At 57.0% G+C, this 24,682-nt stretch overlaps 1 protein-coding gene across 7 annotated transcripts in view; it reads left to right on the top strand.

The window, feature by feature from the left end:
- Positions 1-24,682, top strand: part of STIM1 (stromal interaction molecule 1) — a 75,008-nt gene that overhangs the window by 18,700 nt on the left and 31,626 nt on the right. For 6 of the 7 annotated variants that reach the window (XM_077781726.1, XM_077781723.1, XM_077781729.1 and 3 more), the window contains exons 2-5: positions 7,864-7,994; positions 13,838-13,952; positions 18,719-18,830; positions 19,923-20,038. In XM_077781726.1, the coding sequence (XP_077637852.1) occupies positions 7,864-7,994; positions 13,838-13,952; positions 18,719-18,830; positions 19,923-20,038 (474 nt within the window). Of the gene's footprint in view, positions 1-7,860; positions 7,995-13,837; positions 13,953-18,718; positions 18,831-19,922; positions 20,039-24,682 lie in introns of all 7 variants that reach the window. The other variant, XM_077781724.1, reaches the window with a different exon arrangement.

Here is a 24,682-nt window from a genome sequence, read left to right as displayed (position 1 = left end):
TTCAGATTTCTCTTTCACTCCATGATTATGAGTTTGGATCCCAGTGTGCAGCAGCCGGCGCTCGGTGCCGTGGGCTGGGGCTGCCTGGAGCGGTGACTCACGGCTGGGACGGGGGCTCAGAGGCTCTTGGATTCCTTCCCACCCCTCACTGGGACTCTTTCAGAGTACCCTGAACAGAAGCTGGGGCTGCTCCTGCATCCCTGGAAGTGTCCAGGGCTGGGCTGGACACTGGGGCTGGAGCAGCCTGGGACAGTGGGAGGTTTCAGGTTCTTCCCAACCCAAACCATTTTGGGATTCTGTGAAAATCACCAGAGAGCTGGTGTGGGCCATGGGATAATCCTGTCTCTTTGCAGAGTGGAAATGTTGATCCTGGGTCCCTGGAGCAGGTGCCACAGGATTCCAGTCCTGTGGATTCCTCTGGTGCACAGCACTGCCAGGGCTCTGCAGAGCATTCCCAGCACATGGAATCACAGAGTCCTGCAGTGGACTGAGCTGGCAGGAACCAAAAAGCTCATCTGGTGCCACCCCCTGCCATGGGCAGGACACCTTCCACTATCCCAGACTGCTCCAGATCCCATCCTTGGGCACTTCCAGGGATCCAGGAGCAACCACAGATTTCTGGGCCACAGCCTTACCAGCCTCAGAGGGAAGAACTTCCCCCAGTCTCCAGTGTAACTCTCCTCTCTTCGTTTGAAACCATTTCTCATGTCCTGTTAGTGTCTGCCCGTGTAAAAAGTCTCCCATCAGTGTTGGATGGCCCTGGCTGTGGCTGCAGTTCAGATGATTCCGTTTCGTTCCCCACAGTGGGGCAGGAATGTGTCAGCAGTCAGATGACGTGGTTTATGGTTATGAAGTAACCCAATCTCCAGTTATTTCAGCTCCTTAGAACTTCCCTGCCCACGGGATATTTTGGCTGTGCTGCTCCTCAGAGAAGGCCGTGACGTGGTATTTTGGAGCTGCCCGTGGGCAGAGCCGCTGTGCCTGGCAGGGTGGTACCAGAACAACCTGTGTTATCTTGTTTGTTCAGCCCAGGAGAAATGTCCCACAGGCCTTGGGCTGAGGGAAGCACGCACACACAGAGATCCCTCTGGAAGGAAATGGGTGAAGTTGGCACTTGGAGGCTGGAGCACCCAAGCCAGGGTGCCCAGATCTGCTCTGGGGAGGTTTGGGAGGCACAGCGAGGCTGGAGTCATTCCCAAAAGCCCTGCTGGACACGGCCTGCTTGTTCCCAGATAGTGGGTGGTGTGTTGGGACAGCAGGAGGGGTGGGCACTGCCAGGACAGGCAGCTCCTGGGGTGGGATGGGTGCATGTGTTCCCACTCCAACAGAAACCAGCCTTGTTTTTGGGGGGCTGTGTGTGATTTGGGGGTGTGTGTTGTGTAATGGGGTGGAAAGAGTGAAGCACTTGATGAAAAGTAGGGTGACAGAGTTCTGGTGGAAGAACTGGGTGGAAGCCGGGGTGAAAGGGCTTTGCTGCTGCAGGGAAGGGAAGGTGGAGGATGTCTGGAAGCAAAGGGATGACATTAAATCAGTAAATTGGTGCATGGAGAGGATGAAAAAGGCTGATTGCACTTGGTGGTGAGAGAATTGATGGTAGTAAATAAATGCTAAGCGTGTGCCAAGGAGAGGAGCCCATTTGGGGAAGGAATTTTAAGGTTTTGATTGACTGTAAGTTCATGACTGTACAATAACCTCCGTTGGCTGCTTAATTCCTTCCTGTGGCTGTGTTCAGCTTGGTGGTGCCGGACGGCTCCGTGGATTGCACAGGGCTTCCTCCTGCATCTGTGTGACCCTGGCTGGCTTTGTCATGCTGATCCTGAGACACGGGGCACTCCCAGAACAGAGACAGCTTTGGCCCCTGGAGCTGGGTACAGCCTGGTTCCCTGGGCAGGTATTAAGTGGTTTGTGAGCATTTAGGGTTGGCCCTTGCAGCAGAGACACCCGAGGGCGTTGGTACTTCTTTAAAAGTCTCTGGGAGATCAAACGGTCCAACCTCTGCTTGGATTTACATTTTTTCTAGACTGTTTAATCTGAATTGGGTACAAGGGTTTGGGTTTTTGCATCGTGCAAGGAGCTCCCTTGGAGGAAAGAAGTCTCCTTGACCTCCTGCTGAAACTTCCACAGTCACTGAAGGTTGGAGCAACCTGGGGCTGGCACTGGATGGGCTTTAAGGTCCCTCCCACCCCCGACCAGTGTGGGATTCCATGAAGTGGAAAACTGAGTGCAGTGAGTCCCTGTTGAACTGCTCCAGACCCTGCTGTCCCAAGGGTGATGGGAACCCAGGAGCAAGAGCACAGGAGTAATTCCATGGTGAGCAGATACTTGAGCGCTCTCCTTCGTTTGCTCTGAGCAAACTCCACTCAGCTGCCAGGTCCTACATCCCAAAACTGCTGGGAGGGTCACTCCAGGAGTTTCCACACTAAAAGGGAGGAACATGGATGAGGTCCATTTTGGTCATGGAGCAGGCTGATTTGGGCTGGAGGGACCTCACAGGCCACCCAGTGCCACCCCTGCCATGGGGACACCTCCCACTGTGCCAGGCTGCTCCAGCCCCAGTGTCCAGCCTGGCCTTGGGCACTGCCAGGGATCCAGGGGCAGCCCCAGATGCTCTGGGAATTCCATCCCAGCCCTGCCCACCCTGCCAGGGAACAATTCCCAATTCCCAATCTCCCATCCAGCCCTGCCCTCTGGGTTGCTGCCTGCCCAGAGCAAGACTCATGCCCTGGCTCTGCACCTCCCAGGGAAAGAGTTTGCCAGGGAAAGTAGGTCGAAAGGTACAGGAGAATGAGCATGTGCTAAAATCCTGATTCTGTTTGATAAATCCTTTTTTTTTTTTTTTTTTTTTTTACAAAAAGGATTTATATGTGAATTTCCCACGTGTTCGTGGCCAAGTGTGGTGCATTACAGCTGGAGTCTGACAGTTCTCTCTGTGGTAAATAAGCTGTACAGTGTCAGCTTGAAGTATAGCAGTATAACCCCACTCTGAGGGCTTTCCTGACAGCGGGAATGGCTGGAGACTCTGGTAGCTCCACCAGGCTCTGATGTTTGGGAACCAGAGCTGCAAGCCCAGGATTATTACTGTGCCCTTTTAGCCTTGCTCTCTGTGCTGCTGCTGTGCAGCCTTGCAAGATATCCCAGGGTTCCCCTTGCTATTCCTTACTCCTCCAGAGGGAATGGAAATCTCTGGACACATCCCTCACAGCCTTTGTTAGAATTCCTGAAGTTGTCCTTGGCATTTTTTAGTTGAAACCCAGAGTTTCAGGGGAGGAACCCTGAGCACGGAAGTTCAGCCGAGCCCTTGTTTACACGGGTGAAATATGTAAACAGTTCTTTTTCCCCAAATATAGGGCTTTTTTCCTTGGCTGCCCTCCCGGTGTTTATAAAAGCCAGTTATGTAAATGACAATTGTAATAATTAAGCTGCTGTTCAGTGCTGTCCCTAGGGCTGCTGCTGCTGCAGAGCTCGAGCTGCAAGGAGCATGGGGCATTATTGGAGATAATGGGACCTCGCAGGAGGAAATCAAGGGAAATTAAACAAACAAAATCCTCGTTAGAGAGAATCTCCCATGAGAAAGGAAAGGTCTGGAATGAAGTGATGTCGCAGGGGAGCTCTGGAGATCGTCCTGTCCAGCCTGCCCAGGCAGAGCTGCTGGTCCAGGGCCGTGTCCCGTTGAGTTTTGGGTGGCCCCGTGCTGGAGGCTCCCCAGCTTCTCTGGGTGGCTTGTGCCAGCCAGAACCACCCTCAGACTCATCTTTGTAATCTGTTACAAAACCAACCCCAGCTGCCTTCCGTGCTAGGTGAAAATGGCTTCAGATTGCACTGGGGAGGTTCAGGATGGATACTGGGAAGAATTCCTTAGTGGAAGGTGTTGTCCAGCCCTGGCACAGGTGGAGTCATTTCCCTGGATGGATTTCACAGATGCAACACTTGGGGACTTGGTCAGTGGTGGCCTTAGCAGTGCTGGGGACAACAGCTGGACTCGATGGTGGCCAAGGACTTTTCCAGGCTCGGTAACTCAGTGAAATTCCAGCTCTGCTTTAGCACATGGGCCTCAGTGTCCTTTGATGATCTGGGTGGTGGCACCTTTGGAGTGGCAGCAGGACCCCCTGAACAGAGGCTGCAGAGTGCCTTTGGTGGGGACAGCAGGCCTGAGGAGTGAGGGATGGAAGGGGCAGGAGGGATGTGGGTGCAGAGCAGGAGGGATGGGAGAGCAGAGGGAGGGATGGGAGAGTGCCAGGAGGGATGGAAGGGGCAGGAGGAGGGATGGGAGGGTCGGCAATGGGATGGAAGGGGCAGCAGGAGGGGTATGGGGGCAGCAGGAGGGATGGGAAGCTGGCCCGTTTTGGGGTGCCCAGTTAATGGCCCATCAAGGACACCCTTTGGGAGGGAGGGGACTCTGTTCTGCAGATGCAGCCTGTGAGTGATGGTGGGGAGATAACGAGCAGGCTGGAGGCACCAAAGAGATGGAGACAGAAGGTTCCCCATGGCTCAGAGGGGTGGAGTGGTGGTGCTCCTCAGGACTCCAGGAGTCACAGCCCTGGGTTGGACCAGGCAGCAGGTGTCTCTTGGGGAAGATGCTGGAGCAAACATCAGGGCTGGACGTTCTGGAGAGGGAGATTTACTGAAAGCCAATTTGGCATTCATTTTAAAGCTTTTGTTCCGTGAAGGTGTTGGGATAGCCTGCTTGAAGTACCCAGGCTTGTCAGGACAGGACTTGGAGCAGCCTGGGGCAGTGGAAGGTGTGGATGAGATTTAAGGCCCCTTCCCACACAAAGGACGATTCTGTGCTATGATCTTTAGGTTTAATCTTCCATCAGTCTTAGGCAAAGTGGCTGGTGCTGGTCTTTGTTGCTTCATTTGGGTATTCCTGCAGCTGCAGCCCGTGGAGATAACAGAGGAAGGGAGATAGCAGGGAGGGGGCAATGAGGAGCCCATCGTGGCTGCTGAAATGTTGGGACCATTCTGTTACCACTTCAGGGTTGTCTGCTGATTAAATCACTTGTGTCCCATATTCAGGCTCTTTTTGGTCTTGATGAAAGCACCAAATTCCTCCCGGGCTTGGTTTGATTGCTGTTGATGGTGCAGTTGATTATCAGCACCTGGCAGCTCTTTAAAGCCTTGTTTTATTGCTCTTGCTGCTGCTCCCAGACAATCTTCATTCCTGGCATTTGTGTTGCAAATACCCAGGGGTTGTCCTTGGGGTGGCAGGAAATCTCTCCCAGTCCTTCATCCCTTCAGGTCTCTTTCCCTGGTTGAACCCCTCGGGCTGACATGAGCCAGGGCTCAGGAGCTCCGTGGTCAGGAGGGGGTTAATCTGAATGAACCCACTTTTACAATAACACGACCTTCCCTTCCTAAGATCCAAACTTTGCTACAGCGTTGCCACGTTCTTCCCTGCAACAACAACAAGCACAGGCTCGGAACAAGATAACCATGTAATATTTTGGGAGATATAGTTTAGCCTGGCTTCATTTTTCCTTCTGGAGTCGTGTCCAAGGGCAGCACAAACACAGAGACCATCTCGTGTCCCTGCTCACTGCCTCGGAGATAACAGGAGCAGCCAGCACAGAAAGGCCCAGCCAAAGTTCTGAGCCACGAGAGAGCTCCTGCAGGGTAGGAGAGGAGCCCCGAATCTCTCCAAATCAGCCTCAGGGCATCCAGTGTTCTTCCAGACCCATGTGGTTTGGGTGTCCCTTCAGGAGTGGCCTGGGGGAGCGGAGAGCCCTGGGGAAGGTTCCCAGTTCACCCATGGTTTGGTCACCAGCTCCCCATGCCACACGGACAGACGTGAGTTAGCATGGACTGACCTTCTGAGGCTTGGGAAGAGCAGGACACCAGCCCTGCCTCTGCAGGAGGCTGCATCATTGCCAGGCCATCTTGCCAGTGGGGAGCATTCCCTTGTCCCCAGTCCCTCTCCAGTTCTCCTGACCCCCCTTTAGGCCCTGGAAGGGGCTCTCGGGTATCTCTTCTGCAGGTGAACACCCCCAGCTCTCCCAGCCCTGTGAACTCCGTGGCTGTGGCGTGGTCCCAGCTCTGCAGCCTGCCCATGTCCCTCAGGATTCCCCATCCCTGGCTCTGGTGTCACCCCCTGGCAGTGCCATGGCAGGGCTGGATCAGCCCGGTTTGGTGCTCGCATGGGCGCGGGCACGCAGCAAAATGTAAAGTGTTAGTCTTAGAAAGTAGAAAATGATGTGAAAAGCAGCCAGAAGGGCCTGTTCCATAATCAGGAAGAGGGAAGGGTTTTAATTGCCATGTTTTATAAACACACAGCTCTTCCTCCCCAAACGCCCCGGCTGCACGTGGTGCCAACACCAACAGCCTCCAAGGGAGACGTGGAGTTGGGGCTGTGGGCAGGAGCCAGCCCTTGCTGGAGAGCTGGGCTGAGAGGGGCACCCTGCCCTGCCCTGCTGGAGAGCTGGGATGAGAGGGGCACCCTGCCCTCCCCTGCTGGAGAGCTGGGCTGAGAGGGGCACCCTGCCCTCCCCTGCTGGAGAGCTGGGCTGAGAGGGGCACCCTGCCCTGCCCTGCTGGAGAGCTGGGCTGAGGGGCACCCTGCCCTGCCCTGCTGGAGAGCTGGCCTGAGGGGCACCCTGCCCTGCCCTGCCCTGCTGGAGAGCTGGGCTGAGAGGGGCACCCTGCCCTGCCCTGCCCTGCTGGAGAGCTGGCCTGAGGGGCACCCTGCCCTGCCCTGCCCTGCTGGAGAGCTGGGCTGAGAGGGGCACCCTGCCCTGCCCTGCCCTGCTGGAGAGCTGGGCTGAGAGGGGCACCCTGCCCTGCCCTGCCCTGCTGGAGAGCTGGGCTGAGAGGGGCACCCTGCCCTGCCCTGCCCTGCTGGAGAGCTGGGCTGAGGGGCACCCTGCCCTGCCCTGCTGGAGAGCTGGCCTGAGGGGCACCCTGCCCTGCCCTGCCCTGCTGGAGAGCTGGGCTGAGAGGGGCACCCTGCCCTGCCCTGCCCTGCTGGAGAGCTGGGCTGAGAGGGGCACCCTGCCCTGCCCTGCCCTGCTGGAGAGCTGGCCTGAGGGGCACCCTGCCCTGCCCTGCCCTGCTGGAGAGCTGGGCTGAGAGGGGCACCCTGCCCTGCCCTGCCCTGCTGGAGAGCTGGGCTGAGAGGGGCACCCTGCCCTGCCCTGCCCTGCTGGAGAGCTGGGCTGAGAGGGGCACCCTGCCCTGCCCTGCTGGAGAGCTGGGCTGAGAGGGGCACCCTGCCCTGCCCTGCCCTGCTGGAGAGCTGGGCTGAGAGGGGCACCCTGCCCTGCCCTGCTGGAGAGCTGGGATGAGAGGGGCACCCTGCCCTGCCCATCGTGGCTTTCACAGCCCAGGCAGCTGCAGGGGCATGCCAAGGGTCAGTGCTGCTGGGGTTGCTGCTGCTCCTGATGTGCTGCAGGGGTCAATGCTGCAGGGGTCAGTGCTGCAGGGGTCAGTGCTGCAGGAGTCAATGCTGCAGGGGTCAATGCTGCAGGGGTTTGGTGCTGCAGGGGTCGGTGCTGCAGGGGTCAATGCTGCAGGGGTTTGGTGCTGCAGGGGTCGGTGCTGCAGGGGTCGGTGCTGCAGGGGTCAATGCTGCAGGGGTCGGTGCTGCAGGGGTCGGTGCTGCAGGGGTCAATGCTGCAGGGGTCAATGCTGCAGGGGTCGGTGCTACAGGGGTCAATGCTGCAGGGGTCAATGCTGCAGGGGTCAATGCTACAGGGGTCAATGCTGCAGGGGTCAGTGCTACAGGGGTCAATGCTGCAGGGGTCGGTGCTGCAGGGGTCAATGCTGCAGGGGTCGGTGCTGCAGGGGTCAATGCTGCAGGGGTCAATGCTGCAGGGGTCAATGCTGCAGGGGTCGGTGCTCATCCTGACGTGCTGCTGTTCTCCCCAGCAGAGTTCTGTCGCATCGACAAGGCGCTGTGCCACGACGAGGACGAGCAGCTCAGCTTCGAGGCCGTGCGCAACATCCACAAGCAGATGGACGACGACGCCAACGGCAACGTGGACGTGGAGGAGAGCGACGAGGTCAGTGTGGGGCCTTGAGCTGCTGGAACGGAGCTGGATGGAGCTGGGAGGAAGAAAGAGGATATCTGTTGAAGGGCAGCACCAGAGCCACAGTCCTGGCTCTGCGCAGATGGCTCCAACATGGGCAAAAGGGCTTGGTCGGGAGATCTCACATTTTTATTAGTCCATTTGCATACAGGAGTCAACTCGCCAGTTAATAGCTTCGAATGATGAAGTTTCGTCCTCTTTGCTCGCTTGCCTGTCCTCCTCTTTTCACGTTGTTTGAGCTTTGGGGCTGAGGTTTGAAGAGATTGTCCTTGAGTCTCCAGCTAGAATAGGATTGTTTTGTCTTCCCCACGCTGTGAAAAGATCCTAGTAACACTTAATATAAAACTAAAAGCGGCACACACCAAAACAGAACAGAGACTCTTAAAAGCCAAGGTATCAGCAGGGCCTTGTCCAGCCCGGTGCTGGGGCTGCTCTCACAGTCAGGCTGCTGTGGCTGGGGCTGCACTTGGGCTTGGTGCCTCCTCCTCCGCATAGAGGAAGCCATGTGTCACCTTGTGGTGTCTCAGCACTGTCACCAGTGCTGCCTGGGGCTTCTCCTCACTGCTGAGGGTTTGGAGCCACTTCACTGTTCTCAGAGCAGCTGTGGCTGCTCCATCCCTGGCAGTGCCCAAGGCCAGGTTGGATGAGGCTTGGAGCAACCTGGGATAGTGGCAGGTGGTGGGATTAAATGAGCTTTAATGTCCCTCCTAAGCCAAATCATTCCATGATTTTATGTTTACTGCATTCTTCCACCAGCCAAGTAAAGCAGTTTCAATCTGTATGCTCACTGCAGAAAAAGGAGCAGCTTTCTGTTGTGTCAGCTTGGACACTTTAGCTGATAAAGGATTGAAGAGAAAGAAAGTTGTTATTTGTTTACACAAGCAGGGCTGGAAATAAGAGTCTGCTGGAAAAGGGAAAGCTCTTTGTTTGCAGTGTTGCCTCAGTTGTGGTGGGTGCTCGTTGGAAGTGAGGAATTCTGTCTTCTATGGAGAACTGGCAGCTAAACAGGAAAGTCAGAGTGTTGGAAGCTGGGAGGAAGCATGTGGGTGCTGCCACTCATGGGTAGCCCTGCAGTCCCAGGTCACAGAACCCCAGCCTGGTTTGGCTGGAAGAGACCTCAAATCCCACCCAGTGCCACCCCTGCCATGGCAGGGACACCTCCCACTGTGCCAGGCTGCTCCAGCCCCAGTGTCCAGCCTGGCCCTGGGCACTGCCAGGGATCCAGGGCAGCCCCAGCTGCTCTTCCAAATCCAGCAGTGTCCCTCTGGAGCAGTGACAGTCCCCAGGGACTCAGCACAGGCCCCTGCTGCCAGGAGCTGCTGGTTTTGGGTGGCTGTTCCCAGCTCGCAGGGCTGTTCCCTCTGCCTCAGTGCCACTTGACTGAGTAATGAAAACAATTGAAAACCTTCCAGTTGCATTTCCTCCACCACTGGAGGTGTTTCCCTGGAGGCAGCTCCCTGCACTGGCTGGAGCTGCAGCTCAGCCTCTTCCCAGGAACTGGGGCAGCCCAGTTCAGCCCAAGTGTGCTGCTCCCTGGCATTAAATGAGGAATAAGCCTCTTGTCCTTAGGGCTGGGCAGAGCTGGCAATTTTGTGTCTCTGAGCAAATCTTGCCCCCACTCACACTGGAGTCATTGAGAGCTCCTGGTGCAAAACACTGCTGGGAATGTGTGCTGAGAGCTTTGGCACAGAGACACTGCCAGGGTGGGGTATTCCATGGGTTTTTCCAACAGCCCCAAATCACTGCCTTGGTGCTCTTACAGCCACTCCCCAAACCCCTCTGAGCTGGACCTGAGCAGTGCTGAGCCCTGGCAGGGCTGCTCCTGCTCCCAGCACCTCTGCTCTGCTTCTGGGAGGGCAGCAGGGCTGGAAAAGGATCTGGAGCACAAGAGGGGCTGAGCCTGGAGCAAAGGAGGCTCAGGGGGACCTTGTGGCTCTCACAGCTCCTGCCAGGAGGGGACAGCCAGGGGAACAGGGACAGGAGGAGAGGGGAAGGCCTTAATTGAACCAGGGGAATTTCAGCTTGGATATTGGGAGAATTCCTCCTGGAAAGGGCTGTCCAGCCTGAGTGAGGCACAGGGGCACAATCCCAATCCCTTTCCTGCTGGGATCAGCCCAGGGCACGGGGATTTCAGGTCTCCCAGTGCTCGTGGCCAGGGCCTGTGGAGCTTCTCCCACCAATGCCCAGCTCCTGCTCCCCAGGGCTGCTCCCAGCCCCTTCTCCCAGGCTGTTGGTGCTGGGATTGCCCTGAGCCAGAGCACTCAGGCTGTTGTCTGTACAGTTGGACTCCATGATTTTGGATGTCTTTTCCAACCTCGGTGATTCCCTGTCCCTGGATTCCAGCCATGCAGTTGCTGCTTTACCTCTGCTAAGCTTTGATTGAAGTTGCATTAAGTTCACCTGTTAATAAGCTCTGGAACCACTCAGTGAGGCATTGCAGGAATTTCCCTCTCTGAGCTGGCTCCTGCTGTGTTCTCCCTGTCAAGGTTATCACTCTCCCCCACATGGACCCTGCAGTCAGGTTTAACTCTGAGCTGTGGGGGGACAGCTGCAGGGGGATTATTGGGAAGAATGCAGGAGGCTCAAATTTAAACCTTTTATGGGGTTCATGGACTTCCAGGATGGTCTGGGTTGGGAGGGACTTTAAACGCATCCAGTTCCACCACCTGCCACGGGCAGAGACACCTTCCATTATCCCAGGTTGCTCTAAGCCCAGTCCAGCCTTGGATTGGAACACTTCCAGGGGTGGGCATTTTCCTGGTTGATTGGGAACTTTATATTTTCCTTTATTATTTTGGCCCCTGCCCTTTGGGGGTAAGTGATGGGAGTATTTCGTTTGGACTGAAACCCCTGCCTGGGCAGAAGGGGACACAAAGACAAGACAAGTATTTTTAAAATAAATTATGGGTGGAGTTTTGTCTACAGCTTCACGCTGTCCATAAATCATCCTTGCAGTTTTCCTGCTGGGAAGTGAATTTTCAATGAAGTGGCCTCGATTAAAGTGAAAGAACTGTCCCTCATGGGGAAATCTTCTAATGAGGGATCTATTCCTGTCTCCATGCTCACAGCAAAGGCAGCTCCAGCTCTTTGGGGTGTGGGTGCCCGTGCCAGGGCGCTGGGATGCTGCCAGCCTGGTTTCCTCAGGAAGCACGGTTTGTGTTGCTGCTCAGTGTCTCTGTGCCTCTTCCCAGGGCCGGGTCCTGCTGCCTGGGTCACTGGGCAGGGAGAGCCTTGGGGACAAGAGCTGTCTGTGCCTCTGGTGGGGCTGGGGAAGCTGGGGAGCTCAGCGAGCCCCGGCACGGGGCCGGGCCTGGCCGTGGCTCGGCGCAGCGGGAGGGAGGGAGGTGGCACACATCCAGGGATGTGGGAGGGATGGGAAGCTTTGAAAAATCACTTCAGTAGCTGGAGCTTCTGCAGATAAAAACACCACAGAACAGAGTTCAGGGAGTGGTTGGACAGTGCTCTCAGGCACAAGGTGGGATTGCTGGGGCTGTGCAGAGCCAGGACTTGGACTTGATGATCCTTTTGGGTCCCTTCCAACTCAGGAGATGCTGTGATTCTATGGGAAATAAATCCTCCAGAAAATCCCATTTTGTGGATCTGCTCATTTCTGAGTGTGCCTTCAGCCAGCAAGTTTGTCCCCAGTCCCTCTGCAGCTCTCCTGGAGCCCCTCCAGGCCCTGGCAGGGCTCTGAGCTCTCCCTGGAGCTTCTCCTCTCCAGGTGAGCCCCCCCAGCTCTCCCAGCCTGGCTCCAGAGGGGCTCCAGCCCTGCAGCAGCTCCGGGGCCTCCTCTGGGCTCTCCAGCAGCTCCAGGTTCTCCTACTGTTGGAGGCCCCAGAACTCAAAGATTAGCATTCCCAGGCTGAGTGTTGCCACTCAGCTGATCCCAGCTCCTCCTGGGGTTTGTAGCAGTGGTTCTGGTCCTGTTGCTTTTGGCTGGTTTGACCAGGGGTTGTCTTTCCCTGAACTTGGTGTGGATTCTCAGGTTTGACTCAGTTTCCTTGTGGGTTCACAGCCTGGCTGAGGCTGGGGTGTCTGGATGGGACCTTGGAGATGGTCTGTGTGGGACCTTGGCAATGGTCTGGTCCTCCCTCTGTCCAGGGCTTGGAGCTTTGGGTGTCTCCAGGCCCGGGGTCAGGGGGATCTTTAACACTTGGCAGCGCTGCTTTCAGTGGTTTGCAGGTGGCTCAGTGCTGTGCACCGTGCTTCCTGTGCCTGGGACAGTGCAAGGTGCCCCTGTCCATGGCAGAGCTGGGACTGGGTGGACTTTAAGGTCCTTCCCAACCCACACCACTCTGGGCTTCTGTGATTTGGTCTTTTCCCCAGAAGGTACTGGTGGAAAATGTGCTTTAAGGTCTCTGGGCTTTGGTGGGCCCAGCCCAGCTCCCCAGCCCCATCCTGCATCCCCTCCCTGCTCATTTTTTGGGACATCCCCCAGCCCAGCCCTGTCCCCTCCGCCGAGCCCTCGGGTTTGTTTTGGGTGCCGTGAGCCCGAGGGAAGCTGAGGAGGGAAGCTGAGGGATCACTTTTCCTGTCTCTGCTCCCGAGCTAAATTTACAGAGCAGCAGCTGACGTGCTGGGCGCTGGGGCAGGGCCGGTGACGCCGGTGGTGACACCAGTGACACTGCCGGTGGTGACACCGGTGACATTGCCGCCCTCTGGCACGGTCACGGCGGCACCCACGGGGGCACGGCGCCCCTCGGGATCGGCACAGCGGAGCCCCGAGGCTCAGCCCCTGCTGGAAGCACAGAGTTCCCAAATTCTCCCATTTTCCTGCCCTTTTCCTGCCCTCTGGCAGAGCCCCGGGCTGGAGCTGCCTCGGCAGCAGCTGCGCTGCCCTGCAGGGAGCTGGAATCTGGAGCTGCCCAGACCTTCTCGGTGCCCTGCCTGGTGTTAAAGCACCATCTCCAGACCTGAGGGTGTTTGCTGGGTCTGGGTATCGCCTCTTGCACAGGGAGCAGCCCAAGGATGGAGCTGCCTGTGGGGATTGTGTCCTGGGGGTGGGAACGTGGAGTTATCCTCAAGCTTGGTTCCTTCTGTTGGGCCTGGCGTGTGAGTGCTTCTCTGTCTGCTGCTGGATTTCACAGCCTGGTTTGGGTTGGGAAGCACCTCACAGCTCCTCTTCCATGGAATCATGGAATGGTTTGGTTTAGGAGGGATTTCAAAGCCCACCCAGTGCCTCCCCTGCCATGGCAGGCACACCTCCCACTGTGCCAGGCTCCTCCAGCCCCAGTGTCCAACCTGGCCCTGGGCACTGCCAGGGATCCAGGGGCAGCCCCAGCTGCTCTGGGCTCCCACTGAGCTAGGATACATGGATTTATCTATATTTTTCAATGGAACTGCCTCCCCTCCTGCCCATGGCATTTGTTCCAGCTTGGATTTGAAGGTGCAGGTCAAATCCAATAATAATTTTTGGGTTCTTACTCCGTTGACACAAAGCTGGTTCCATTGTGCCACTTAGGTGAACTTTTGGTATTGCTGTAATTCAAAGAAAAGTCTTGAATCCCAAGACCAAAGGTTCTAATTGATTATCCCTTCTCTGTATTAAAATGAATTTAATGTATTTACTTACTGAATATGTCCTAGCTGGTCTCCCCAGGAACAGAAATATTCAGGGGTACTGCAGGGAATATACTTAATATCTGTATAAAAGATACATGTGTTTATCTTATATATCTAATATATCCATTATGGGTTTTAATTCATATTTATTACGACTTCCCCATCAAAATTCTTACTATTCAGAATTTTTTTTATGCTCCTCATCTCCCTAAAAGATGAACCAAAGTTAATCCTGCTGTTAATTCCTCTCCTAGTTCTTGAGGGAAGACTTGAATTACCATGACCCAGCAGTCAAGCACAGCACTTTCCATGGAGAGGACAAGCTCATCAGTGTGGAAGATCTCTGGAAGGCCTGGAAAACATCCGAAGGTAAAAAAAGGGCAAAAAGCCAAGAAATCCTTTTCCAAGAGTGCCAAAGAGTTGGGATTTCAGATGCCCTGGGCAGAGTGTGCAGCTCTCAGGAGGAATGTGGTGCTTTTTTCCTCCCTTGGACCAGGCCTTGTACTCTTCCAGCTCCCTGTTGGAGGTGTGGATTCCCAGGATTTCCTTGGAGTTGGTCCTTCCAAACTGTTCCTCCTGCACCTGAGCGTGGCCACCAAAGGATCAGTTCTTGTTTTGTTCCTCTGCCCTAGAAATGTGTTAAATACAGCCAAATTCCAGGTTCTTCAAGCACCCGGTTCCAGATGAGTTGTAATGGGGTGATAACATCCTCAATATTCAGTAGAGCTGCTTGGGAGCTTTCCTGCAGGTTGTGTTTTCCTTAGGAAAAACGCTTGGAACATGAAAAGCTCCTTCACATTGAAAAGAAGGGAGAGTAAAATGCAGGAAGTGACATAAGTCCAGTCCATATAGAAATAACTTGTAGCTGTTCCAAAATGCTGTTATTCATCCCAGCACCCAGGGAGGTGGTGGCAGTTCAGCCTCTGCTGAGAAACTTCCTGAAACTTGGGAATCTTGAAACAAACTTTTCAGATTGGCAAGTGCTTCCCCAGTGCTTTCTGTGTGAAAAGTTCTGTGGTAGTTCCACTGAAATTATTAATCCAATTCATTTCAGTGCTCCTCAGCTCTAAAAGAGGAGTACTACCTACATCCACTCCTTGAGATACTGGATATTAATCTTCTAATCAGTTCACAGCCATAGCAGTTTCGGTTTCTCACTTGTGTCCTGTTTGTATTTGACTTTTCTGTATTAGCCCTTCAGTTCCTCTGGTGGGGTGTGCTCTGTGTTCCCAGAGCTGTGGAGGCAGCTGCAGGGAGTGCAGCAGTCCCCAGTCCCAGGGGCACTGAGTGGACACTGAGAGCAGCATTTGCAGCCAGGACTGGAAACAGTGGGGCTGTGCATGAGGAGAGAGGGCTCCAGGCAGAGCTCAGAGCCCTGGCAGGGCTCCAGGAGAGCTGCAGAGGGACTGGGGACAAGGATGGAGGGACAGGAGCCAGGGAATGACTCCCACTGCCAGAGGGCAGGGCTGGGTGGGAGATTGGGAATTGGGAATTGTTCGCAGGGTGGGCAGGGCTGGGATGGAATTCCCAGATTCCCCTGGATCCCTGGCAGTGCCCAAGGCCAGGTTGGACACTGGGGCTGGAGCAGCCTGGGACAGTGGGAGGTGCCCCTGCCATGGCTGGGGTGGCACCGGGTGGGATTTGAGGTCCCTCCCAACCCAAAGCAGTCTCTGTGATATCCATGTCATGATTCCAGAGCTGTGTATCCCAGACCAGACGCTCTCCCATGGAGCTGGACAAGGATGTGTTGAAAATTCTTGTCCAGATCACTTTAGAAGTGACACAATTGCCCAGGACAGGGATGGAAACACATCCTGGGGGGATGTCACAGCTCTGTGGATGTGGCACTGGGGAACACGGTCAGTGCTGGGGATGGTTGGAGTCTGTGGGCTCAGAGGGATTTTCCAGCCTCAGTGATTCCATGACTCTGAGTCCCTTTGCCTCCTGTGTGCAAGGAGTGCTTTGTGTAAGAAATATTTACCCCATTGCAGGGCTGTTTACACACGGCTTTGCCTGGAGTGTATTCTGCTGTCAGCTGGGAAAGGGTAGAAATCATTAGGGGATGGAGGAGGACATGCCCTGATACTTGCCAGGCCCCCTAATTACTGAGCTATCCTGGCTCTGTCCCTGCCCCTGGCACACCACGGACATCCACATCCCTGGCAGGGCTGCCGTGGCACAGTGCTGGACTGACTCCTGCTCTTATTTTCCCTTTCATCATCTTGTGGATCTGGCTGATAGAATAAGTGACTGCTTTCTGAAGGGGGCTCTGATGTCATGGAACCACAGGAGTTTGGGTTGGAGGGACCTCAGAGCCCACCCAGTGCCACCCCTGCCAGCAGGGACAGCTCCCACTGTGCCAGGCTGCTCCAGCCCCAGTGTCCAGCCTGGCCTGGAACACTTCCAGGGAAATTTGAAGCCTAGTTTTGGAGTTTGAGCTGAAGTGGTGAATCAGGCTTGTAGGAAAGGTCTGCTCCTTCCTGTGGTGTGAAGGGCACTGCCATCCCACAGGGATCGTGTGCCTGGGCCTGTGTCATTTGTTTCCAAGCCATTGCTCTTCCTCCCTTCCATTGCTGCTGTCCCTGGTCACACGTGGAAAGGAGAAAGATATTTCTGCCCTTTAATTCTGACAGAATTTAAAGGCTGTGATGCTGTTACAAGGTGCTGGGTCTGAGGGATGGCACCTGGGCGAGCCTGGCCCTGCCAGAGCCGTGGAAGCAGTGCCAGATCAGCCCTTGGGCTGAGGAGGCAGGGCAGGGCCCTGCTCATCTCGGTGCCTGTGGTTCTCAGGGACTTCTTCCCACGACAAGCACGGCTGCATGTGGAAGTGAGAGCAGCCATGGGCTCGGGGAGAGGCAGGGCCAGCAGTGCTGCTGGCTGGGCACGTGGCACACGCCCTGTGGCACGGTGCTGGTGGTGCCAGCACGCAGGGCCCGAGGCTTCTCCCACCCTTCCATCGTGGCATCCCGCTGGTGCCCGCAGCCACAGGAGTCCCCCAGGGTGTGGGGCACGAGCAGGACTGCGGAGCTCCCCGCAGCCAGGGCAGGCTGGTGGCTTCATCTGTGCCAGCCTGCAGCTGGGTCACCGTGCCAGCGTCCTGGGGATGGATGGCACCTTCCTCTGGGGCCTTGCTGTCCTTGCTCAGAGCTGGGCTCTGCCTCTGCTCCCTCATCTCCCTCAGCTTCATCCACTCAGTTAGCTCTGAGCTCCATCCCTGAGCTCACTGATCCCTGCCAGATCCTCATCCCTGCCAGATCCCTCATCTGTCATTTCTCTGAGCTCCACCTCCCTCATTTCTCTCAGCTCCCTCAGGTTTGTGAGCTCCCTCAGCTTCATCATCTTCATCTTTCTCTACTTCATCAGCTCAGTCAGCTCTCTGAGCTCACCCATCGCTCTCATCTCCCCCATCTGTCACAGCTCCATCTCCTTCATCTCTCCCAGATCTCCCATCTCATTTCCTGAGCTCCATCTCCCTCATCTCACCCAGATCTCTCCTCTCATTTCTCTGAGCTCCATCTCGCTCATCTCTCCCAGATCTCCCATCTCATTTCTCAGCTCCATCTCCCTGATCTCTCTCAGCTTCCTCACGTCCCCCAGCTCCCTCATCTCTCCCAGGTCACCCATCCCTCCTCTCCCTCACCCTCAGCTCCCCGTGGGAGGTGTTGGGCTGTCTGGAGCTTGGGAAGATGTTTCTGTGCTCGTGGGCCCAGTCAGGGTGGGCATTGCAGCAGGACAGGGCCAGGGGATGATAAATTCAAGTGTAACAAAGCCCCTGACCAATAAACACATCTGAGGTGTCCCAGGCCAGGCTGGACACTGGGGCTGGAGCAGCCTGGGACAGTGGGAGGTGTCCCTGCCATGGCAGGGGTGGCACTGGGTGGGATTTAGGGTCCCTCCCAACCCAAACCAGTCTGGGATTCTGGGACTGTGTTTGCCTTCAGAGCATTGCTGTAAGTACAGCACAACAAAGTGGCAAAGGCAGGAGCGTGATTTCCTAAGGATTCATAATCTATGGCACTGGAACTGCATGACAGCCCAAAAATAATCCACAGGTGCCCAGGGGAGGAGGTTAAGGAGCAAAGTTCACCTGGTTCACTGGGGCTGCAGCTCCTGCTCCACCTCCTCCCACAGATCCTTTCCCAAGCTGCTTCCGATGGTTTTTCCCGGCATTTCTCCCTATGTGCTTTTCTTAGTCAGAGCTCAGAGGGAATCCCAGAATCCCAGACTGGTTTGGGTTGGGAGGGACCTCAGAGCCCACCCAGTGCCACCCCTGCCATGGCAGGGACACCTCCCACTGTGCCAGGCTGCTCCAGCCCCAGTGTCCAGCCTGGCCTTGGGCACTGCCAGGGATCCAGGGCAGCCCCAGCTGCTCTGGGCACCCTGTGCCATGGGTCTGGAGCAGGGGGTGAGGATCTGGGGGCTGCCCTCAGAATCCAGGACCTTTGGGCATGTGCTGAGGATGAGCATTCCCTGTTGGGAGTATGGAGGCAGCAGGATCAGCTGGCTGATAGAAATCCCAGGGATCCCAGCTGTCACCTGCACTGCTTTGGGTGTTGGCCCTGCCAGGCTGCCCTGCCCGAGCCCTGCTGGTGCCATGGCCAGAGGTGGAGCCTCCTCTGCTCCTCTATCTGATGGCCTCGTTGCATGTTTTAATTTGGGGAACTGGGAGCACAGGGGCAAACAGCCCTGGGAGAGGGGTGTGTTGTCACAGGGAAAGCTCCAGGCAGATGTTCCCGTGCCATGTGGGGTCTGTGGGGGCTCAGGGGCAGCAGAACCTCAGGAGTTCCCTAGTCTGGGCAAAAATGGTCCCACGAGGGGGAGGCTGAGGTCCTGCAGGGCTGCCTGGAGTGTTCCACTGCCAGAGGGCAGGGCTGGGTGGGAGATTGGGAATTGGGAATTGTTCCCTGGCAGGGTGGGCAGGGCTGGGATGAAATTCCCAGAGCAGCTGGGGCTGCCCCTGGATCCCTGGCAGTGCCCAGGGCCAGGTTGGACACTGGGGCTGGAGCACCTGGGACAGTGGGAGGTGTGGCAGGAGTGGCCCTGGGTGGGCTCTGGGTCCCTCCCCACCCGAAGCTGGGACTCCCTGGTACCTCGTGCACCCCGGATGAGCTGTGGGCCTGCTGTGCTCTCTGCAGTGTACAACTGGACGGTGGACGAGGTGGTGCAGTGGCTCATTTCCTACGTGGAGCTGCCCCAGTACGAGGAGACCTTCCGCAAGCTGCAGCTCAGCGGCCACGCCATGCCCAGGTCAGTGCCAGTCCCGGGTCAGTGCTAATCTGGTCAGTGCCAGTCCCGGGTCAGTGCCAATCTGGTCAGTGCCAGTCCCGGGTCAGTGCCATGCCCAGGTCAGTGCCATGCCCAGGTCAGTGCCAGTCCCGGGTCAGTGCCAATCTGGTCAGTGCCATGTCCGGGTCAGTGCCAGTCCCGGGTCAGTGTCAATCTGGTCATTGCCATGTCCCGGGTCAGTGCCCGCAGTGTCCCCGTGGGATGTGTGCAGGGAAAGAACCAGGGCCTGGCAGGAGTCAGCTGCTCTCAGCACCTGAGGTTCCTTGGCCTGTGCACTGCCCAGTTCTGCTCCAGCTGTGAGTGAAAAGAGGGGAAATTCAGGTTAGATACAGGGAGGGAATTGTTCCCTGGCAGGGTGGGCAGGCCCTGGCACAGGTGCCCAGAGCAGCTGGGGCTGCCCCTGGATCCCTGGCAGTGCCCAGGGCCAGGCTGGACACTGGGGCTGGAGCAGCTGGCACAGTGGAAAGTGTCCCTGCCATGGCATGGGTGGCACTGGGTGGTCTTGAAGTCCATTCCCTGTAAGAGGAGCACTGGCTGGGAGTCAGCCTAAACTTGTAACAGGTTTGAAAAACCTCAGTGCATTGTTTTTAGATAAGGTTCCTGTTGCTGCAAAAGGGCCTTTTCAGCTGACTGGGAAGGAGAGATTAACTGGGGATAAAATGAGGGTGTTTTTGAGGCAGCACAATGTGTCCACATTCCTTCCAAGGGAGAGCTGTGGTTTGTGCTCTGTGACACCGGATGTAAAGGCAACGGGGATTTGGTTAAAAAACAGTTATTAGTGATGGGTAGGACACCAAAAGATGGGTTTTGATGGGAAATCAGTCTGTCATGCTCTCAGGTTAATGAATTAGGCCTGGCCCTGTTTTTTCCTGCGCTCTCCCAGTCCCAAAAATGCTACTGCAAAGTGTCCCAGAGACACCCTGGTTAGAGCCCACAGCAGCGAGGGGTTTGCCCTGGCAGCAGGGAGCGCCCAGGCCCTGCCCTGCAGCTCCCTGGTGCCTGCTGCGTTGCTGGCCCTGGTGGATGTGCCCGCAGCTCGTTTCTCCCGTGCAGGCTGGCGGTGAACAACGCCACCATGATGGGCACGGTGCTCAAGATGACCGACCGCAGCCACCGGCAGAAGCTGCAGCTCAAGGCTCTGGACACGGTGCTCTTCGGGCCTCCTCTGTGTGAGTACCCAAACCCGGCTGCCAGGCTGGGGAGAGACCCCCAGGCCACCAGGGGTGCTCAGACCGGGCACCAGAGCCAGGCCTGGTGACCCAAACTGCAGCCTCACCCGGGGGAGTCCTCCCAGCACAGTCCCCTGGAGCAGGAGCGGGCTGGTCCGGCATTCCTGGAGCATCCTGGGCTGGCATGCCCGTCCCAGAGGGCTCTCCCAGAGGTGCAGCTGGGATCTGCCACTGTCCTGCTGGCATCTCCTGTGTGCAGGGTAAAACCTGCTGCCCTTCCATGGTGCTGGAGGCAGCAGTCCTGCCTGCTCCCAGGGCAGCTGCTGCATGTCCTGGAGCTCTCTCATGATCCTGGGCTTTCCTGGGGCTCCACTGTTGTGTCCTGAGGCTCTGCTGGTGACTCAGGCTGTCAGCTACCCTGTTCTGGAGGAGGGCAGGAGCAGCAGGCTGGATGGGAAGTTCAGGGTGGCTGCTGGGAGGCCCTGGGCTCCTTTGATGCTTATCAGGATCTTAAGCTCTCTGATGTGGATCTCCACGCTCCAGGTGCTCCCAGTTCCCTCTGGCTCCTGGCTGCTCCCTGCTGAAGGTGCTTTTGTTTCCCTGCTTCTCTGGCATGGCTTTCTCCTGGGCTTTGGGTGCAGAGGGGTGGAATCCCCCCTTTCCTGCTGCCTGTGAGAGGGAACACTACAGGAATTTTGGGGTTCCAGTGCTCGTGGCTGGGGCATGTCTGGCCTCTCCCACTCCAGCACCCCCAAGTCCTGCTCCCCAGGGCTGCTCTCCAGCCATTCCCACCCAATCCTGGGAAAACTGCCTGCACAGTGTGGACCACAGCGTGAGGCTTGGCAGAGCCACAGAAAGGGAATCACAAGCCTGGTTTGCACAATCAGCCGTTTTTGCTCAGTTATTGAGAAGCCTCTTTTTGCACAGGCACAGTTTGGTTTTTATTTATTGCCTGTGTTAATTGTGAAGGTTTTTGATGAGTTGGTGGCCTGGCCAGGGCTGCTGGAGCCGTTCTGGGTGAGCTCCTCCAGCAGTGGCTCCAGCCCAGCGACTCCTGTGCTGGGGGCAGAATTTTTACAGACTTGTTGTGCTGTGTAAATGGCAGATGTAATTTGCAGAGTGAATGGCTTGTACTGGCTGGGAATTAATGTCTGTTGCCATGCTGGAGCTGTTCGTTCTGCCCTGCAGCTCCCTGGCCCTGCAGCCTGACCCTCCCTGGGGCACGGAGATCAAAGTGTGCAGGGAGCCGTGGTGCTCCAGAGCCAGGGCTGCTCACCCAGCTCCTGCCTGGGGCTTTTCCAGCCCAGGCTGCTCACCCAGCTCCTGCCTGGGGCTTTTCCAGCCCAGGGCTGCTCACCCAGCTCCTGCCTGGGGCTTTTCCAGCCCAGGCTGCTCACCCAGCTCCTGCCTGGGGCTTTTCCAGCCCAGGGCTGCTCACCCAGCTCCTGCCTGGGGCTTTTCCAGCCCAGGCTGCTCACCCAGCTCCTGCCTGGGGCTTTTCTAGCCCAGGGCTGCTCACCCAGCTCCTGCCTGGGGCTTTTCCAGCCCAGGCTGCTCACCCAGCTCCCAGCTCCTGCCTGGGACCTTTCCAGCCCAGGGCTGCTCACCCAGCTCCTGCCTGGGGCTTTTCCAGCCCAGGGCTGCTCACCCAGCTCCTGCCTGGGGCTTTTCCAGCCCAGGCTGCTCACCCAGCTCCTGCCTGGGGCTTTTCCAGCCCAGGACTGCTCACCCAGCTCCCAGCTCCTGCCTGGGGCTTTTCCAGCCCAGGCTGCTCACCCAGCTCCCAGCTCCTGCCTGGGGCTTTTCCAGCCCAGGGCTGCTCACCCAGCTCCTGCCTGGGGCTTTTCCAGCCCAGGGCTGCTCACCCAGCTCCTGCCTGGGGCTTTTCCAGCCCAGGCTGCTCACCCAGCTCCTGCCTGGGGCTTTTCCAGCCCAGGCTGCTCACCCAGCTCCCAGCTCCTGCCTGGGGCTTTTCCAGCCCAGGCTGCTCACCCAGCTCCCAGCTCCTGCCTGGGGCTTTTCCAGCCCAGGCTGCTCACCCAGCTCCTGCCTGGGGCTTTTCCAGCCCAGGCTGCTCACCCAGCTCCTGCCTGGGGCTTTTCCAGCCCAGGGCTGCTCACCCAGCTCCTGCCTGGGGCTTTTCCAGCCCAGGACTGCTCACCCAGCTCCCAGCTCCTGCCTGGGGCTTTTCCAGCCCAGGCTGCTCACCCAGCTCCCAGCTCCTGCCTGGGGCTTTTCCAGCCCAGGACTGCTCACCCAGCTCCCAGCTCCTGCCTGGGGCTTTTCCAGCCCAGGGCTGCTCACCCAGCTCCTGCCTGGGGCTTTTCCAGCCCAGGCTGCTCACCCAGCTCCTGCCTGGGGGCTTGGAGCAGCCTGTGCTGTGGAAGTTGTCCCTGCTCACGGAATGGGATGAGCTTGGAGGTCCCTCCCAACCCAAAGCCATGGTTCTATGACTGCGTATTCGGGGTGTGTGAGAAGAGGAAATACACTTTAAATCTGCTGCTGAAGGAGAGATTGATCCCTTTCCAGAAGGTAAAATCTGCTGGTTTCTGGTCATCTGGATGGCTTTGTCTCCAGTCACGGGGTGTGGTTGTTTATCTAAACCAATTCCTTCGGGAATGGATTGCAAAACACCTTTCAGGAACCACCAGCAAGTGGCAGCTTTGGGCAGTGCTCAGTGACCTGTAAAGCTGCACAAGTGCTTTGCACCTCCTTTCCCATGGCCAGGGGAGGTGGCTCTGGAGGGGAGCTGGGGTCTCTGAGCTGCTGGCAGTGGGAAGTGGTGCACAGGAACAGAGTTCAAGGGTTTGGCTCCTCTCTTGAAGCTCTGTTCACCACAGGTGTAAAAGTATTGATAAAAGCAGCCTCCATTGGAGCCCCCCTCCTCCTGCAGGCTCCTAAATCCAGACACCTGCTGCCCGTGGGGATCACAGCAGGTGGACACAGTGCTGTTCCTGCTGCTGCGTGAAGCTTTGCCCAGCCCAGGGCTCCAGGGCTGGATGTCTGGCTCGTGGCAGGGGTTTCAGCCAGATTCCATGGCCAGTTTCCATGTGGATCTGCAGGCTCCTGCCATCCCCCCAGGTCTGGTTCCTGCTGCCAGACTCCAGCCCTGCCATTTCCTCCAGCAAACAGGTCTGACCACTTCAGCTCTGCAATTAATCCAAGTGCAAGCGAGCATGGTACAATTATAATGTAAGCAAGATGAGGTGATTCCTGCTGTGTCTGTCCCTTTGGGGTCCTGCTCCTGTGGTTCAGGAATTTATCTACCACAAAATACCACAACTTCAGGTGAAACATGGAATCCTAGAATAGTTTGGGTTGAAGGGACCCCAAATCCCACCCCTGCCATGGTAGGGACACCTCCCACTGCCCCAGGCTGCTCCAGCCCCAGTGTCCAGCCTGGCCTTGGGCACTGCCAGGGATCCAGGGGAATCTGGGAATTCCATCCCCAGTGTCCAACCTGCCAGGGAACAATTCCCAGTTCCCAATCTCCCATCCCAGCCCTGCCCACCCTGCCAGGGAACAATTCCCAATTCCCAATCTCCCAGCCAGCCCTGCCCTCTGGCAGTGGGAGCCATTCCCTGGCTCCTGTTCCTCCATCCTTGTCCCCAGTCCCTCTGCAGCTCTCCTGGAGCCCCTCCAGGCCCTGGCAGGGCTCTGAGCTCTCCCTGGAGCTTCTCCTCTCCAGGTTGAACATTCCCAGCTCTCCCAGCCTGGCTCCAGCCCCAGGGCTCTCCTCTGGGCTCTCTCCAGCAGCTCCAGGTGCTCCTGCTGCTGGTGTCCCAGGGCTGGAGCTCTGCAGGTGCAGCTCTGCTGCTTTTGAACTTGGGAGAGAACTTTCTGTCACTTCAGCTCCTTCCCTGCTGCCCCCGTGCCCTGGGCAGAGCCCGAGGCCGAGGCTCAGACTGTTCTGTGCAGCTGGCTGTGCTTTCAGCCCTCAGAGGGGCTGGCACAGCCTGTCCTGCACCCTGTGGCCGTGGCTGCTCCCAGCCCCAGGCAGGCCTGGCTCACCCCGCACCTGCAAAGGCTGCGGGAAAAGCCACGTACACCACAGAAAGCAGACTTCTCTCCCTTTCTCATCTCCTTTTATTTCTGGGACAGGAGGGAGAGCAGGCACAGTTTTATCACAGACTGATTGTTCTGCTCAGCTGCAGGACTTGGTGTCCTGCTGGGTTTGCAGCTCTGCCTGGGCTTGGTGTTTGAAAGAATGAAATGATTGAACAAGGGGGGAAGGTCTGGAGCTGCAGGAGGGTTGCAGGATCAGATACCAGAAAAAAGCATCTACAGTGAAGGTGAGAAAATGGAGATGCTCCCAGGGCTGGAGCCCCTCTGCTCTGTGGGGCCAGGCCAAGGGAGAATGGCTCCCACTGCCAGGGACAGGGATGGATGGGAGATTGGGAACTGGGAATTGTTCCCTGGCAGGGTGGGCAGGGCTGGGATGGAATTCCCAGATTCCCCTGGATCCTTGGCAGTGCCCAAGGCCAGGTTGGACACGGGCTGGAGCAGCCTGGGGCAGTGGGAGGTGTCCTTGCCATGGCAGGGGTGGCACTGGGTGGGATTTGAGGTCCTTTCCAAACTAAACCATCCTGGCATCCCATGCTTCTGCATTTCCATCCAAGCTGAGTTTTCCTCAGTTTCCTTATC

This window comes from Lonchura striata, chromosome 2 (genome assembly GCF_046129695.1).
Source record: "Lonchura striata isolate bLonStr1 chromosome 2, bLonStr1.mat, whole genome shotgun sequence".
NCBI lineage: Eukaryota > Metazoa > Chordata > Aves > Passeriformes > Estrildidae > Lonchura > Lonchura striata.
This window is presented reverse-complemented; position numbering and strand designations above follow the sequence as displayed.